Genomic DNA, 18,153 nt, shown 5'->3' with positions numbered 1-18,153 from the left:
ATGTTTTTAGGTAATTACAAAACCAGGTTTGAGCATTACCAAACTTATCCAATCATAATCCATACCCATTACTCATCAAAGCCATCTATAGGGATTGTACAACTATGCCACTAGGTCCATTCGGTCCAATACCTCATCAAACCCCATGGACTTGATTTTTGGGTCCCATTGTCCTCTTTGTATTAAAAATTCCAAATCAAACCCATATCATATGCATTTAGGTAATTACCAAACAAAGTTTATGTTAAGAGCGGATTGAAATGAGAGAAGAATCTCTAAAAAGAATCATCTCCATTATATAGTGGAATGTCACTGGTTTTTTGTGCAAGTTACCGCAGTGTTAAGTAATTACTAAATATTTTTTTGGTGAAGACCTAACATAACCACTATAAGTGTTAGGTAATCACCTAATTAGATGATGTTATTACTAAACTTTTTAGGTTATCACCTAAATATTTTAGGGCATTGCGTAAATTATAATTGACTTGGACAATGGCCTCAAATTATGTGACTATAACATATATGATGATGGCATTATATGCTTAAGATGTGGGTTATTGATAACCTAATCCATGTGGTTTTATGTGGTTTATATGACAAGGTGGCATCCGGGGTGAAATGTTCCATTTTTTCTTTTTCTTTTGTTTTCAAATGATTGAATTGAATGACTTTGATGATATGAAAGGTCCACTGATAAAAATGTTTATGTTAACAAAGGATTGAAATGGTAGAAGATCTCTAAAAAGAACCCTCTCCAAGGTGGATCCTATATTCTCAAAGGTAGTGCACATGGAGGTTGCATTAGAGAAGCTTATCCCAAGTGTACCTCCCAAAGATAAAGAAAAGGCTAGTGAGAAGGGTGGGAAGGATGTTGAGACCTCCAATGTATCACAAGGTAATGATGCGGGAATGGAACGGGGCAAAATCTTCAACGATGTTCGAACTGTCCCCACTAAACCAAAAACACACATAGATAAGATGTGCTCTCTGTTTCTATCTTCCATACTTAGTGATGCACTTAAATGTGAAAAGCGTCAAATGGATGTTGACGAGACTTTTGTGCCTAGTGTGTAAGTTATTTCATCGTTTAGCATTAAAGAAATTCGCTTTGTTCATCCCGAACCTATCTTTAGTTTGGAAACCCTTCGGGAAATGCCAATATAGAAGTTGACGCCACAAAACACTACCAAGAAAGCCAAGACAAAAAAAAGAAGAAGATGGTGTACCAAGCGTTTTGGACACGCCTACAAAGAAGGTCACTCCGAAGAAGAGCACCACAAAAGCAAATGTTACAGAAATACCTCCCGAGTGCCAAAACAAACACAGAGCTGAAAAATTCAACACAAAAAAAAAAACACTGGAGGTGGATGAAGAAAACTTCACGAGCAGCATATGAAAATAATTTTTTTTATTGTTTTTTATTCTTTACTTACACATACTATTTTGGTAATGACCAAATTTGTATTTGGTGATTACCATATGTTTATATATACTTTTATATATATTGTACGTGTAATGTCGGGTATATGACCCCAAAAGTTTTTAGGCCATAGTTGTAATAGGTTAACAAATTTACATTGATTTTGGTAATAACCAAAGTTTTTAGGCCATTATTTTTCTTGTATTGTGAATGCTTGAAGGGCTATATGACCCAAAGTTTTTTAGGCCAGAGTTGTAACAAGTAAGTAAATGAGGTGGATACTCTTAATCCAGGTCATGATTCTATGGCCGCGTTGTTCTTGGTCATTTGCTTTTATGTTGATTTTGAATGTTATTAACATCAACACGTTTAAAGTAATGGATGCCATCAATTTATGATTGCTAACCTAAACTAACGTTATTTTATTTGTTATTTGTCTCCAGTATGGTAGGCAAAGAGATCAATGCAGCAAAAGGTTAAAATGTCAGCAGAAGGTCGGAGTGACACTGAAGAATCATCGGTATCAAATAAAACTTTCTCATGTTTGCCACAATCTTTAGTATGAAAACTAATATATTCCAACAAGCCATGCCTCGAATTGTAGGAAAATGTTCAAGAGAAGGCGATTGAGCAACAACTTCAATCAATAAATAAGTTCCTTACGAATGAGTTATCCAATATGAATGAAGTTTTTGTCGATCCGTCAATTAAGCAGCCACATCAAACACGTGGTAGGCTGCTTCCATTTTACGAAAAGTACTTACCCTCTTTGAACTCGATTGAAAGAAATATTTGCAAGAACATATTGAAATGACCGTCAAATGAAACTATGTACCCGATCGAAAGATGAATGAAGTTATCTTACTGCCTACGAATGTTTTTACATCTGCCCTGATCAATGGCTAAGCACTCAGGTACGTGCGCCATTTATTTCAATTTTGTCCATTGACACTAGTTTGGGGATCTTGTGGTCTGACCGTTTTGATGATCCCCAAACAAGTTTTGGTAAATACCTAAATGGTGTCCTGATAATGTTTGGTAATTACCAATGCTGGTTCGAGTCATTAATCAAATTATTTGGATCACATGGTAGTTTTGTTTGACATGAGTTTGGGTAATGACTTCAATGTTAAGGTAATGACCAAAACAAATTTTGGTCATTTCCTAATACTGACTGAACACCAGTTAAACATATCATAAGGTATTGGTAATTGAAATTTCTAGAATGGTCTAATAGTAATTAGTTTTGGATTTCAAAAGTTCCTTGATGTGTATATGTATGATTTGCAAGTGACCCGCATTGAGGAAAAAAGCATGAAATTAATACTTCCAAGTACCTTCATGGTGAGGTGGCCCAATAAATTTTATGTTTATTTGTAAAATTATTAGAGCCATGTAGACACTAAAAATTTATTAGTGTTTTACATGAAAATAAATTAATTATTATTGAGCTAAAATAAATATGATTAGCCCAATTTAATTAATTTAGCCCACTCAAATTACATATCCAAATTAAATTAAACAAATATAATTTGGGTTATAAAGTATTGGGCTAGCCCAGATTACTAGTCCAAATAAGATGGTCAAATGGCAAAGGTAAAAAGTCTTCCAAGTCATAAACGGGCCCAAACCCATAAATTACCAAGTCCGTGAAGGGATCTTCATTCCCTATAAATAGACCTCACATCTCTCAGTTGAGGGGACGGGAAAAATCATTATTCTCAAGAGCTCATAAAATTCTCTTAGAATTCTCTCTGCAATTAGTCAACAAGCACATCAAAATTGTGCCGACTATTCAGATACACTCAAACATATTCGACTGAGATTTAAGCTTTGTCGGCCCTCATTCGAATATACCCAAACAAAACTCAAACTCAGGTTGACGTCGACAAAACGTCATCCCACACTCAAACTCAGGTTGACGTTGACAACATGTCAGTCTACATTCAACTCCACGTCGACACCAACACGTGTCACTCTCAAGCTACGAAACAGAATCAGAGGACTTAGTTTATTTTTCATTATAAACTGTTTACAGAGATTGTACTCAATACATTTATTGAAATATAATTTCTTTGTTACATTGTTTCTCGTCTTATTTATTTCGACTCGAAATTTTTTGTATACAGATTTTGGCACGCTCGGTGGGACCTATAAAATTGTTGACGCTGACGGATTACGGGTGGGGCCTATCAACGACAAGTTTCTGAAGCGCTACTACTCATGAAAAGTAAGAACATCGTTAACTCCTAAGCAAGAGGATAAACTGCATATGTTGAAAGAAACATACGTGCATTTGAACTACGTTGGCTTGATCTTGTAAAAGCAATTTGTTGATATTTTACAAGTACGTAGGCAGCTAGGGTAACATAAAAATTACTCGAGTGCAGCCACACCACAAAAAATAAAAAAAATACAAAAATTGTTATACTCCTGGCCCGCAAGAGTATAAACTTTGAACGGCGAAACAAAAACAAAAATTGTAATACTCCTAGCCCGCAAGAGTATAAACTGTGAACGGCGAAACAAAAACAAAAATTGTAATACTCCTGGCCGGCAAGAGTATAAACTGTGAACGGCGAAATAAAAACAAAAAAATTGTAATACTCCTGGCCCGCAAGAGTATAAACTGTGAATAGCGAAACAAAAAAAAAAAAATCTAACTCCCAAGCAAGAGTCTAAACTGCACACCAAAAAATTCTAACTCCCAAGCAAGAGTCTAAACTGCACACCAAAAAATTCTAACTCCCAAGCAAGAGTCTAAACTGCACACCAAAAAAATTCTAACTCCCAAGCAAGAGTCTAAACTGCACACCAAAAAATTCTAACTCCCAAGCAAGAGTCTAAACTGCACACTAAAAAATTCTAACTCCCAAGCAAGAGTCTAAACTGCACACCAAAAAATTATAACTCTTAAGCAAGAGTCTAAACCGCACAACAACAAAAAAAAAAAAAAAAATCTAACTCCTAAGCAAGATTGTAAACTGCATATCCATGCAAAAAAAACAAAGAAAATTTGAACTCCCAAGTAAGAGTTTAAATTGCACACACACCAAAAAAAGTTCTAACTCCTAGCCCACAATGCAAATAGTGAAGGACGATATCAAAACAAAAGCAATTCTTGGGTTAATGAACAATCAATTAACAAAATAAAAAATCATGGGTGAGACGACATACCTCGAGGGTGTGATTGACTGTCTTCAAGGGACTGTCAAGAGGTGTCAGTGTCGCAGTGCTAAAGACATATGAATAACACCCCTAACAGGCTCACAGTGCTAAAGACATGTGGCCCATCATGACGGAATCCCTGCCTTCGTCTTCGTCTTCAAGGGACTGTCTGGAGGTGTTAGTGTCGCAGTGCTAAAGACATATGAATAACACCCCTGACAGGCTCACAGTGCTAAAGACATGTGGCCCATCACGACGAAATCCCTGCCTTCGTCTTCGTCTTCTTCTTCAAGGGACTGTCTGGAGGTGTCAGTGTCGCAGTGCTAAAGACATATGAATAACACCCCTGACAGGCTCACAGTGCTAAAGACGTGTGGCCCATCACGACGGAATCCCTGCCTTAGTCTTCGTCTTCAAGGGACTGTCTGGAGGTGTCAGTGTCGCAGTGCTAAAGACATATGAATAACACCCCTGACAGGTTCACAGTGCTAAAGACATGTGGCCCATCACGACGGAATCCCCGCCTTCGTCTTCGTCGTCAAGTGAACCTGTCATTCACACCAAAAAAAAAATACGGGTACACATGCACATGCAAAAAAGTGATACTGTGCAAACAAAATATTTTAGAACTAAAGGGTGTTAAAAAAAGAAAAGATCATCACCTCACTAGTCTTGAGCTTCTGCAAGACTTCAAAGTAAATCTAGAAGTTCAGTATCTCACGAAATCCGGTGTACTGCAAGTCGAACAAGGTGTGTGAAAAGCCGGATGTTTGGTAAAAAAAAAAAAAATCAAGTATTGCCACCAGATTGACTAAAACAAAAGTAGAGGCTTTTATCCTACTAGACGCAAGTTGAGAGCTTTTTACACATTAATACTATGGAAGAATAGAGTTTTCGAGAAGCATGTCAATACAAAGCAAGTTGTTGGTATCATATACGATAAATAATCTTAAAAGTCAAAGAAAAAAAAAAGTCAAGTATGTATAATACTCGCAGGAGTATTCTGGAACTTTGCAATATGCCAAGAATCTTCAATCCAACACTAGCCTACTGGTAATAGTAACGGACATCGGCTAAAAGGAAACAAAATTACTTATTGCAACAATATACTCGAAAAAAAAAAATCAAGTCAAATTCACGAAGTATACTCCCAATTATCAAGCATCAGATTTTGTGAAATTATACTTCAAGAAAAAAGATGAAACTGCCAATATGTTGACAAGCATCACAAAAAAAAAAAAAGGAAGTATTAGTGTTGCACATTAATCATACAAAGATGAGTGAAGTGATTTACCGCTATTGCTTTACATATGTCACATGAGGACATAATTCATGAAAAAAAAAATCCAAACAAATTCATGTTACAGTGACATGCAATTACATGGTGCTGCACATTAATCAAACAAAATACAAAAGAAAAAGAAGCTGTAAATAAATTGGTATGCAAAGCCAAGACTATTTTTACTGATGATGTTGATGATGATCATGGCAGATGAACGGATAATGTATGACTTACTAGTGAATAAAATAATTGCTTGCAAGTTGCGAGTGATCGGCCAAGTATAGTGTTGTGTGCTTGTGAACGCTTGAGCAAATCAAATCTAAAGTCTGGTGAATTACTTGTAATCCGCTATTATGCACGATAAACGCAAGATTAGCTGTGTATTTATACACTGGAGAAAAAAAAACCTAATACTTATATGATTAGGATTATTTTTCCGAGTCCAAGATTTAATAGTGTTGTGGGTAGTTCATGACTCCAGACAACAAATTTTAGCGCCACGGCAACTGTCATCCAATTGCTAAACCAAACTTAAATTCGAGATCTTGTCACGATTAAACACTTCAAATCGTGTACGTGACGCTGTCTCGAGGGGGCAATTTGTAGACACTAAAAATTTATTAGTGTTTTACATGAAAATAAATTAATTATTATTGAGCTAAAATAAATATGATTAGCCCAATTTAATTAATTTAGCCCACTCAAATTACATATCCAAATTAAATTAAACAAATATAATTTGGGTTATAAAGTATTGGGCTAGCCCAGATTACTAGTCCAAATAAGATGGTCAAATGACAAAGGTAAAAAGTCTTCCAAGTCATAAACGGGCCCAAACCCATAAATTACCAAGTCCATGAAGGGATCTTCATTCCCTATAAATAGACCTCACATCTCTCAGTTGAGGGGACGGGAAAAATCATTATTCTCAAGAGCTCATAAAATTCTCTTAGAATTCTCTCTGCAATTAGTCAACAAGCACATCAAAGTTGTGCCGACTATTCAGATACACTCAAACATATTCGACTGAGATTCAAGCTTTGTCGGCCCTTTCGTCATACCAAACAAAACTCAAACTCAGGTTGACGTCGACAAAACGTCATCCCACACTCAAACTCAGGTTGACGTTGACAACAGGTCAATCTACATTCAACTCCACGTCGACACCAACACGTGTCACTCTCAAGCTACGAAACAGAATCAGAGGACTTAGTTTATTTTTCATTATAAACTGTTTACAGAGATTGTACTCAATACATTTATTGAAATATAATTTCTTTGTTACTTTGTTTCTCGTCTTATTTATTTCGACTCGAAATTTTTTGTATACAAGCCAGCTAAATTTTTATTTTGTAGGTTGTTGTGTTACAACAAGATGAACGGACTGGTATAAGGGTTGTCACATAAGCCTTTGAAACACCTTTGCTTCTTGGTTGAATTATTATTTCCCAACTGACTTAAGTAGTATTGAAGAGGTTTGTACTAAGTATTGTATGTATGCTTCTTTATGTGATTTCATTTAAATTTTACTAAATGTTGCTTATGACTTGTTTATAGGTGTATATTCCTTTACTTAATATGAAGCATGAGCATTAGTTCTTGATGATCGTGTTGACTTACGTAAGAAAAAGGTTTACATTATGAATTCTCTTACCAAAACAAACCATCGCCTTGTGACAGTCATGGACATGGTACTCAAATTTGTATTTATTATAGGTTCGATCATTACTTGACTATCTTTAGGCTATTATCAAACACTAGACAATAGTACTTAGGTAATTACCTAAATATGTTTAGCTTATTACCAAACAGGACAGAGCCCTATTAATGTTTGGTTAACACTTGCTTTTTCCTATTTTATTTTACATCAGATGACTGCGACTTCCGAAAGCCTTGTAGGTCATCGTTTGGATTCCTTGTTCATGGACATGATAGATTTCACTTACGAATATCCATCATGTGCACTACAATCGAATGCTTGTGTAAAGGAAAATTTCGAACTCTCTTATTTTTTTTCAAATGTATATATAAGATAGACTTATGTATTTCTTCTTTTTGAGGCATGATTATGGAATGTACATGATGAAGTACATCCATTGCGGTGATGTGAACGTGATTCCAACCATTTTTTACACTGTACGAAGTGTTAATGTATATAGTTGACTTTGTTGCATGATGTTATTGTATTAACTTGTGTACCTTTTTGTGCAGATGGAAGCAATGCATGTTGAACATTTATGCGCTTTAGCCACATTGTGAGAAGCCAACATAACGAAATCGATATAGCTCGATATTGTCGCGCTAAGTTTGTTTGCAATGCGCGTAAATAGATCAATACTTGGTATAGTTTTTTCATTCGAGTTGGTATACATTTTTTTGTAGACATATATGACAATCTAACTTAGTAGATCAAAGAATTCACTTGTAATATAAAAGTTTAGGTAATTACCTCACTTAAATATGGTCATTACCTAAACTTTTGATGGTCCACTATGTCCCTTTTTTTGTAAATAGGTCAATGTCCCTTACTAGATCAAATTAAATAGTTTGGATGTAAAAGTATTTCGTAATTACCACCTTTGACTCTAGATACTACCTAACCATTGTATCTTACAGTTTGTCCCTTTTTGTTGAATTATTATTATATGGCCTTTAGGTAATCACCAAACATTCTTTGGTCATTACCTAAAATAATAATTGATAACCTTATCCATGTCTAATGATGCCATTGTATGCTGAAGATGTTGGTTATTGATAACCTAATCCATTTGGTTTTATATGGTTTATATTGGCTTGAGTTTGAGCCTCCATTGTCCTTCCTTGTAATAAAAAGCCCAAATTAACCTCATATCATATGCTTTTAGGTAATAACCAAACAAGTTTTGAGCAGAACCAAACCTACCTAATAACAATACGTACCCATTACTCATCAAAGCCATCCTATGAGGATTGGACAATCATGCCACTGGGTCCATTAGGCCCAATACCTCACCAAACCCCACGAACTTGTGTTTTGGATCCCCCATTGTCCCTCCTTGTATTACAAAGCGCAAATTAACCCAGATCATATATGGTTTTAGGTAACTACCAAACAAGGTTTGGGCATTACCAAACCTATCCAATCACAACCCATACCTATTACTCATCAAAGTCATCGTATGTGGATTGGACAATCATGCCGTTGGGTACATTAGGCCCAATACCTCACCAATCCCCATGGACTTGAGTTTTGGGCATCCATTGTCCCTCCTTGTACGAAAATTCCAGAATTAACCCCACATCATGTGCGTTTAGGTAATTACCAAACAAGGTTTGTGCATTACCAAACCAATCCACTCGCAATCCATACCCATTACTCATCAATGTCATTATATGGGGATTGGACAATCATGCCATTGGGTCCATTAGGCCTAATAGCTCATGGGACCCATGGACTTGAGTTTTGGGGCCCCATTGTCCATCCTTGTACTAAAAAGCTCAAATGAATCTTGGATCATATGTTTTTAGGTAATTACCAAACATGGTTTGGGTATTATTAAACCCATCCAATCACAATCCATATCCATTACTCATCAAAGACATCCTATGGGGATTAGACAATCATGCCACCGGGTCCATTAAGCCCAATACCTTACCAAACCCCATGGACTTGAGTTTTGGTCCTCCAATGTCCCTTCTTGTACGAAAATTTCCAAATTAACCCCAAATCATATGCTTTTAGGTAATTACCAAACAAGGTTTGGTTTATCCAATTACAATCCATACCTGTTACTCATCATAGCCATCCTATCGAAATTTGACAACCATGCCATTGGGTCCATTAAGACCAATACCTCACCAAACCCCATGAAATTTGGGACCCCAATGTCCCTCCTTGAGTTTTTCACGGTGGCTGTTAGTGAGGAGAGAGAAACGAAAAAAAAGACGGTGCTGCAGTGAGAAAAATGGCGGTTAGGGAGGAGAGAGAAATAATGAGAGTGAGTAAAGAAGAGTGGGAAGAGAAAAGGGGGGAAGAAGACTAAAAGGAGCGGTTTTCCCAAAAGAGTGGGGAGAGAAAGGGGGGGGGGGGGGTGGGGAAGAAAACTAAAAGGGGCAGTTTCCCCAAAATAAAATAATATTAATTTTTTTAAACAAAAAAAAAAGGTAAAAGTAAATATATAATTTCTTAAATTTTTTATCCCCTGACCTCTATTATCTTTATCTTTACTTTTCTTACTTTTCTTACGTAAGCCATCAACTCAAGTCAATTCTACCAAGTCAAGTTCAATCTCCATTGGAGGAAACCTCATCCAAAAAGAAAAAAAAGGTTAGATTTTTTATATCCTAAATTTCTATTTTTGTTCTTAAACTATGAATTAATCTTTAATGTTATAAAATGAGTCTTTACTTCCATTACATTCATGACAAAATCCTCAAAATATCATCATGATAACATTCATCATCATCATCATCTAAAACATTTGTTGTAGTGTTTTTTTATGTTGTAACAACAATAAATGTAGTATTTGACTTTGAAAAAACCAATAAATGCTTAAGATTTCACTTTTATAATATTAGAGTTCCACATAAATTAAAAGTTAAAAACAGTAAACTTTAGAAAATTTGAACTTTACAAAATATTATTTTCATTTTATTTTTTGGGAACAAACAACCAAAGTAAAGCTTCTAAGTTTAAATAAAGTGGTGAAACTTAGCTTTCTTTTTCAATGGTATTTTTTTTTCATAAATAATGGAATAAATGTATCCTTATACAATACATGTTTAGTAATCACCAACACATATTCAGGCAGTTACCAAAAGTATGCAGAATTTTCTAACATAGTTAAGAGAATTCAAAAAGATAGGACAAGTATAAACCTAGCATTATTATAGCCATCATTAACTATTCATAATCCAATCTTTACTAGCGTAATCACATGAAAACTTACCATTCATAACACCAAAACAACTTCTAGAAAATTTTGATAATCCAGCGAACCTATATAAGGTAATTACCAAAACATACAAGTGAGGCAACACTAGCATAGATTACCAAAGACATTTGAAGGGAATTGAAAAGGCTAGGACTAGTATAAACCTAGTCTTATTATAGATATCATTAAATATTCATAGACCCTATAACACTAGCACGCATAGATTACCTGAAAACTTCCAATTCATAATTTCTGAAACTTTTTGGTAATCACCAAACATAATTCGTTAATTATCAAACACATGATTGCATTGGGATTACACTTAATTTTTATGACTGCATTGGCTTTAGCAAATGTTAATGATGCAAATTTCTAATTACATTCAGCATTTTGCATTCAAAAGTTATTGGAGTGCGTATGAACAGTACGTAAACTCATGGCGTTAACGAAACACAATAAATATATAGATAGCTTGGATGACTTGGTGATTACTCAAAAACATGATATATAAGACCAAACTATTCATTCACCAAGGTCCGGAAATGGTGAGAATACTCAACATATTGATAACTTGGAGAATACTCACAAATTTCACGAAGAAGACAAAGCTCGGGATACATCTAACGCCCCGATGGATGAGGATATAGACGACACCGATACTTTCTTTCATATGGAGAATTGGGAGAAATTTGACAACGATCTAGAAGATTTCGATGAGGAAGATATGAAGCAATTATACTTTGACACTCTTAAAAACAATGTTGGGTTTTATATGTTGTATGCCAAGGTTAAAGGATTTAGGATCCGACACATATCCCCAACTAAGAGTGCAAGTAGTGATCACTTCACCTCAAAAACCATATGGTGCAAAAAGCAAGGTTTTCGTGATAACCAATATTTGGAAAATCCGGATCGGAAGGCTTCCGAAAGGGCACTTACAAGATGCCCTTGTGAAGCGATTGTTAAGTTCAAATGGGATAAACTTCAGAAAAAATACTTTATCAAGGAATTCAACGATGTCCACAATCATGATCTTGTTCCCTCACACCAGGTACCATTCTTAAGGTATTTTCAGTATGGATTCATTACATTTACTTCTTATAGTTTCATTTCTTAAGGTATTATCTTCACTATTAGGTAATTACGACAACTTGTTTGGGTAATGACCTAACCTGTCCAGAAAATGAAAATGTTTGAAGTATCTAGTTTTATTACATTTGATAATTACCAAAAAATGTTTGGTGATTGCCTATCACTCCATGTATTTGTTTCAGTGATTACATGAGTTGCTTTGAGTACTACCAAATATGGTCAGTAGGTGGAGATATATGATCAGTAAACATGATTTATATCATAAAATGTGCCATTGTGTGGTTCACATTGACAATTAAAAAATTGAAAAGTTATGATAATCATTTTTTTTACAGCCACCATCGTGACGTTTTCGAGGCTGGCAAGAGTTGTATTAAAGTCATGATCACTTCAGGAGTTTCTCCTTGGGTAACTATGCGAAATTTCATTCAAGAAGTAGGAGATCCAGATAAAGTTTCTTTCCTAGCAAAGGACATGTATTATTCACTATTTGCAAAAGGAAGAAATTGACGATGGTGATGCAGATGCAGTAGTGGCATACAAGCTATGTGTATGAACGCATGACACAGACTTTTTCTTAACATACACATGGGACAAAGACAAAAGCTTGGAGAAGATGTTTTGGTGTGATGGGACATTCCGCCGCGATTACAAAACATTTGGTAATGTCATTGCGTTTGACGCGGCTTACAAGTGCCACGCTTACAATAAGCCATTAGTTGTTATCGTCGGCATCAATCACCATGGGAAAGCAGTCCCATTCGTTGTTGCTTTGGTTTCAGATGAAACAACGGAGACCTATAAATGGATTTTGGAGCAGGTGATCCAATATGGGGAAGGAAATATACCACACACGGTAATAATTGATGGGGAAAAGGCCATGGATGCTGCAATCAAGATTGTCCTACCAAATTCCCATCATAGATTATGTTTGTGGCATTTGATGACAAATATTAAAAAAAATGGAAGAAAACGGTTTGACAATGGCTTCATGAAATGCATTCACAAATGTCGAACAGGAAAAGAATTTGATGATGTGTGGCATAAACTTGTTGTAAAGTACAAATTGCGAGAAAAACAATGGGCCAAGGATTTGTACAATAACAAGGGAAAATGGAGAGAAACATTTATGCATGGCCAGTTTTTTGCCGGTAAGAACAAATCTGAATTATTCCCTTCATGCATATCTTTATGATATTTAGGTAATTACCATATACCTTGTCTTAGTGATTACTAAAAAGTGAATGCGAGCTTCTTAGTACACACTAAAGATCACCGCGAGAGTTTAGTAATTGCCTGACAAGTTTTGGTGAGTACCTACATTGTTAAGTAACTACTTATGCTTGTTCAAGTAATTACCTAAATTATTCTTCTACAAAGTTCTCACTTATTTAACCAATGATTAGGTATGAGAAGCACACAAAGATGAGAGTCAATGAACCACACTTTGAAGACTGTTCTTCGAACCAAAAATAAAGTTGTATAAATTTGTTGCATTACACGCCATAACACTAAAAAGAATCAGATTTACTGAGACAGCAGATGATTACATCACTGAACACACATCTCCGGTAATCAAAGGAGTAAGAATGTCAAACAACATGCATCAACTATATATACGCGGGGGGCTTATAACCTGATGTGCAAAGAACTTGACTATGAAAGAATGCACGTCGTCATTGATACTCAAGTTGGACATTTCCACCCCGATGGTCCAGTTACATGTTATTGGCTATCACAAGCTGAGCGCAAAGATGCACTATACATTGTTGCTTATTATAAAAGGATTAAGACAATGCATTGTTGTTGTATGAAGTTTGAATCGGTTGGTTTCCCATGTCGCCACATGTTTGTTGTCATGAAGTCTGCTTATTTTGATCAGATTTCGGTGGGAAATATTCTTCGTCGATGGACAAGACATGCAAAGATAATCTCTAATCCAAGCGAGGCCCCAGACCAATTCAAGAGCGATAACGATGCAGCGATACTTGGATGGTTTACGTACCTCACATTGGAAGAAAAAAAACTTTTATAGGGCATATTCCAAAATGAACAAGTCATCACAAAAGCTGAAGAATGCTTTCTTCAAACTTCAATTGTCTGCTCCACCAGAAATAAATGACCAAAACTTAACTCCAAGGGTTTTCGTAGGTTTAAATGATCCTAAGGTAGTGCCGGTACTATAGCTTTTTTGTGGACATACTTACTATACGTTTGTAATGTTGTCTTTCCATTAGGATATATGGATTGTATTTGGTTTTGAAGCACAATGTTTTCTTTGCTTATTGGTAGTATAACTTATAATTATATTTTGTGATTTCATGTTTGCAGGTCTAGTTATTAACTAAACTTGTTTGGTAATCAAAATACCAAAGTATAAATGTGATCAATATCTATCCTAAGGTTTCAAAACACTAAGATCAATGCATAAACTTCTTTAAACATCACAATCACATCAACAACACATTTAAAACCCTAATTCATACTTTCACCCTAACCCTAGATATGAAACTACTCACTAATCATGGAATTTAATCAATTAAACATAAAATCTATGACTAATCTAAGGCTAAACATGATTAATAAATGACTAAACTAATGGAAATCACAATTATGAAACTAAGAGAATGAAGATCTAAAATAATCTAAAAACAAGAACAAACACTAAGAGAATGAATTAAAAATTGAACTTTGAATTGAAATTCAATAAAAAGTACCTTGGATGTTAATGGAATCACAAACTAGGATCGATGATCTAATTCTCTATCAAACTAAAGTGTTTTTTCTCTAATACAAAACCCTAAAATATTCTGTAGAAACTAGAATAGAACGTAGGTTCTTCTAAAAACAAAATCATTGTTTAATGAAGCCACGAGCTTCATTTTCCGGAAACGAAGGGTGCGGGCGCACCATGATGAGGTGCGGGAGCACCTAACTCGTCTGCCTCAAACTTGGACTGTTCAACTTAAAACGAGCATAACTTCTTCGGTTTATATCCAAATCAAGCTTATGACCAGTCGTTGGAAAGATATCGAAACGAGCTTTCATATCCACATGGAATTACCTTCATCCGATTTGTTGTTTAAAAGTTATGTCCATTTGAAATTCTCTGTTCAAGATTCTATTGTGCAATGTGCTCCTTTGTGCGAGCGGACATGGAGAATGGTGCAAGCGCATCATTTCTCAATGTGTGCTTTGTTTTCATTGCTACTTTTCCAACTCTATAAATCATAGCCATCTTAGTAGTTTCACCTATATCAAGAACATGACAAAACAAGGTGAAAGCAAATGTACTAGAAATTCGGTCAAAAATGATAAAAAATCTAGCAAAATGTCACTATGATCAAGTATAATCAAGTGAATGAAATAGAAGGGGAAAGGGAGAAGAAAGAGGAAAGAAAGGGGAGAAAGAGGATCAAAACGAGTTAAAAGAAGTCCATAAAGTACGTTTGAAACGCACTTATCACCCGCACAAAAAACCTGAGGCAAGCAACTCCCCCAAACTTAGCGACATCCTAAAGAATCATATGCCTATAACATTTATACCTGGGGAAGCAGCAGAGTGTATTTCGTGCTATGAGGTTGCTCACTTTCAGAAGGATCCACTAGTTTTTGATTGGGGCCCCCGACCATTTTGGTAGTTATAATTGCTAGTTATTGGTTGGTGCCGACAATCATTTTGGAAATCATGATTTTTTCGTCTCTCTTTTTGGATCATGATTTTTTTTATCTTTTGAAAAGCTATACAAAGCAATCTCAATATACATTTTCACCTAGTGTATGACATTATTTAGTAATCACTAAAATAATTTTAGTAATTACTTAAACCTCTCAACAAATGTATTTGTTGGTCTAAACCTGTTTGGTAATCACCAAAAGAATTTTAATAGTTACCTAAACCTCTCCACAAATGGTCTAAACCTGTTTGGTAATAACCAAAAGAGTTTTAATCATAACCTAACCTCTCCACAAATGTATTAAATGGTCTAAAATTGTTTGGTAATCACCAAAATTACTTTAGTCATTACCTAAAACTCTTCAGAAAACAATTACAAAAGTTGGTCTGACATAGTTGGTAATCAAAACATCATCAAACTGATAAGCCTATTATTCATAATCTCGTCAAGTTGACTAAGCAAATCACCAGATAAATGAATATTCACACATTAATCGCAATTTTTGATAAATGAATTTGTATAGTTCGTTCCTGTTTGGTGATTACCAAACAAGTTTAGTTAATAACTAGACCTGCAAACATGAAATCACAAAATATAATTATAAGTTATACTACCAATAAGCAAAGAAAACATTGTGCTTCAAAACCAAATACAATCCTCTAGTTTTTGATTGGGGCACCCAACCATTTTGGTAGTGATAATTGCTAGTTATTGGTTGGTGCCGACAATCATTTTGGAAATCATGATTTTTTCGTATCTCTTTTTGGATCATGATTTTTTTTTTGTCTTTTGAAAAGCTATACAAAGCAATCTCAATATACATTTTCACCTAGTGTCTGACATTATTTAATAATCACTAAAACAATTTTAGTAGTTACCTAAACCTCTCTACAAATGTACTTGTTGGTCTAAACCTGTTTGGTAATCACCAAAAGAATTTTAATAGTTACCTAAACCTCTCCACAAATGGTCTAAACCTGTTTGGTAATAACCAAAAGAGTTTTAGTCATTACCTAAACCTCTCCACAAATGTATCAAATGGTCTAAAACTATTTGGTAATCACCAAAATTACTTTAGTTATCACCTAAAACTCTTCAAAAACAATTACAAAAGTTGGTCTGACATAGTTGGTAATCAAACTGATAAGCCTATTATTCGTAATCTGGTCAAGTTGACTAAGCAAATCACCAGATAAATGAATATTCACAGATTAATCGCAATTTCTGATAAATGAATTTGTATAGCTCGTTCCTGTTTGGTGATTACCAAACAAGTTTAGTTAATAACTAGACCTGCAAACATGAAATCACAAAATATAATTATAAGTTATACTACCAATAAGCAAAGAAAACATTATGCTTCAAAACCAAATACAATCCATATATCCTAATGGAAAGACAACATTACAAGCGTAATAGTAAGTATGTCCACAAAAAAGCTATAGTACCAACTACCTAAACAAACATTATCATTGAAAATCAAATAGCATTTATAAATCCTAATTATAAAACCATATTATAAATATCTAATTCAAGCACCAGATATTACACATCAATTTAAGTCTTAGGGTCATAGGCATAAGTCTTGTTTACTTCTCCATCATCTTCCTCTTCTCTCCATCACCATTACCATCAGCATGATCAAAACCTGTGGAATAATAACTAATTCAATCAAATATATTGACATTAATAAAACTTGGTAACGATGAAAAATCATTATCTAAAATAAGCATAGTACCTACTTAAAAAAAATTAACGTTTAGTAATGCCTAATCATGTTCAAGTCATTACCAAAACTATGTCAGAAGACCTATCACCAACTTTTTAAGTTTTAGGAAATGCCTAACAATGTTTATGTCATTACCAAACAATATCATATTACCTTATTCCTCTTCTACCTATCTCATTACCTAAAAAAAGCACAATAATACATACCCTAATCCTTTTAACATTAGGTAATATCTAAATATGTTCAAGACATCACTAAAACTATTTCAGATTACATAATCTTAAATTTATCAGTCTTAGGTAATGATTGAAACTCTTTTGGTGATTACTAAATGATGGCAGATTACCTACCACCAACTTTTTAAGTTTTAGTAATGCCTAGACATATTTATGTCATTACCAAACAATATCAGATTACCTTATTCCACATTCTGTAATGACCTAATAAAAGAAAAAGTATGAATTTAATAACCAATTTAATAATTATTACCATAATTTTCATCTCCGCTATCTACAGTTTCCTCTTCTGCCTGTCGAACCCTGTTGGAGCGGTCCCTTCCATCACCTCCAAATGCATCCTCTTCCTAAGGTCATGCATGAAATCATCGGGAAAAAGTTCCAAATATGCACCTTTGATAATTTCTTGTACCATTCCGGCCTCCACAAGGACATGTGGATTACTCAACGTCTCATCAACTTTTCTCCCAATCGATGGAATAACTCCATAAACCTCTTCTCCACTTGGCCCATGGCCCCCTTTTCCTCTGCCCTTTGTCAGCTACAAGTCCACCCCTCTTTTTCACCTTCACCTTTTTATCAACCGCTTCGTCAAAAGTGAAGCCTAAAGCATGAGTGATGGTTCGGTAGTCAAAT

General features: G+C 34.9%; 1 protein-coding gene across 1 annotated transcript; it reads left to right on the top strand.

The window, feature by feature from the left end:
* Nucleotides 1–11,414: 11,414 nt before the first annotated feature.
* On the top strand, nt 11,415–13,070 carry LOC125494733 (protein FAR1-RELATED SEQUENCE 7-like). Its single transcript, XM_048638488.1, has 3 exons — nt 11,415–11,834; nt 11,921–11,942; nt 12,445–13,070. Exons 1-3 carry the CDS (start codon nt 11,415–11,417, stop codon nt 13,068–13,070), a joined length of 1,068 nt encoding a protein of 355 aa, XP_048494445.1.
* The last annotated feature ends 5,083 nt before the right edge of the window (nt 13,071–18,153 follow it).

Source organism: Beta vulgaris, chromosome 2 (genome assembly GCF_026745355.1).
Source record: "Beta vulgaris subsp. vulgaris cultivar EL10 chromosome 2, EL10.2, whole genome shotgun sequence".
Classification (NCBI taxonomy): Eukaryota; Viridiplantae; Streptophyta; class Magnoliopsida; order Caryophyllales; family Amaranthaceae; genus Beta; species Beta vulgaris.
The sequence above is the reverse complement of the archived record's forward strand: the minus strand, read 5'-3'. Positions and strand labels throughout refer to the sequence as shown.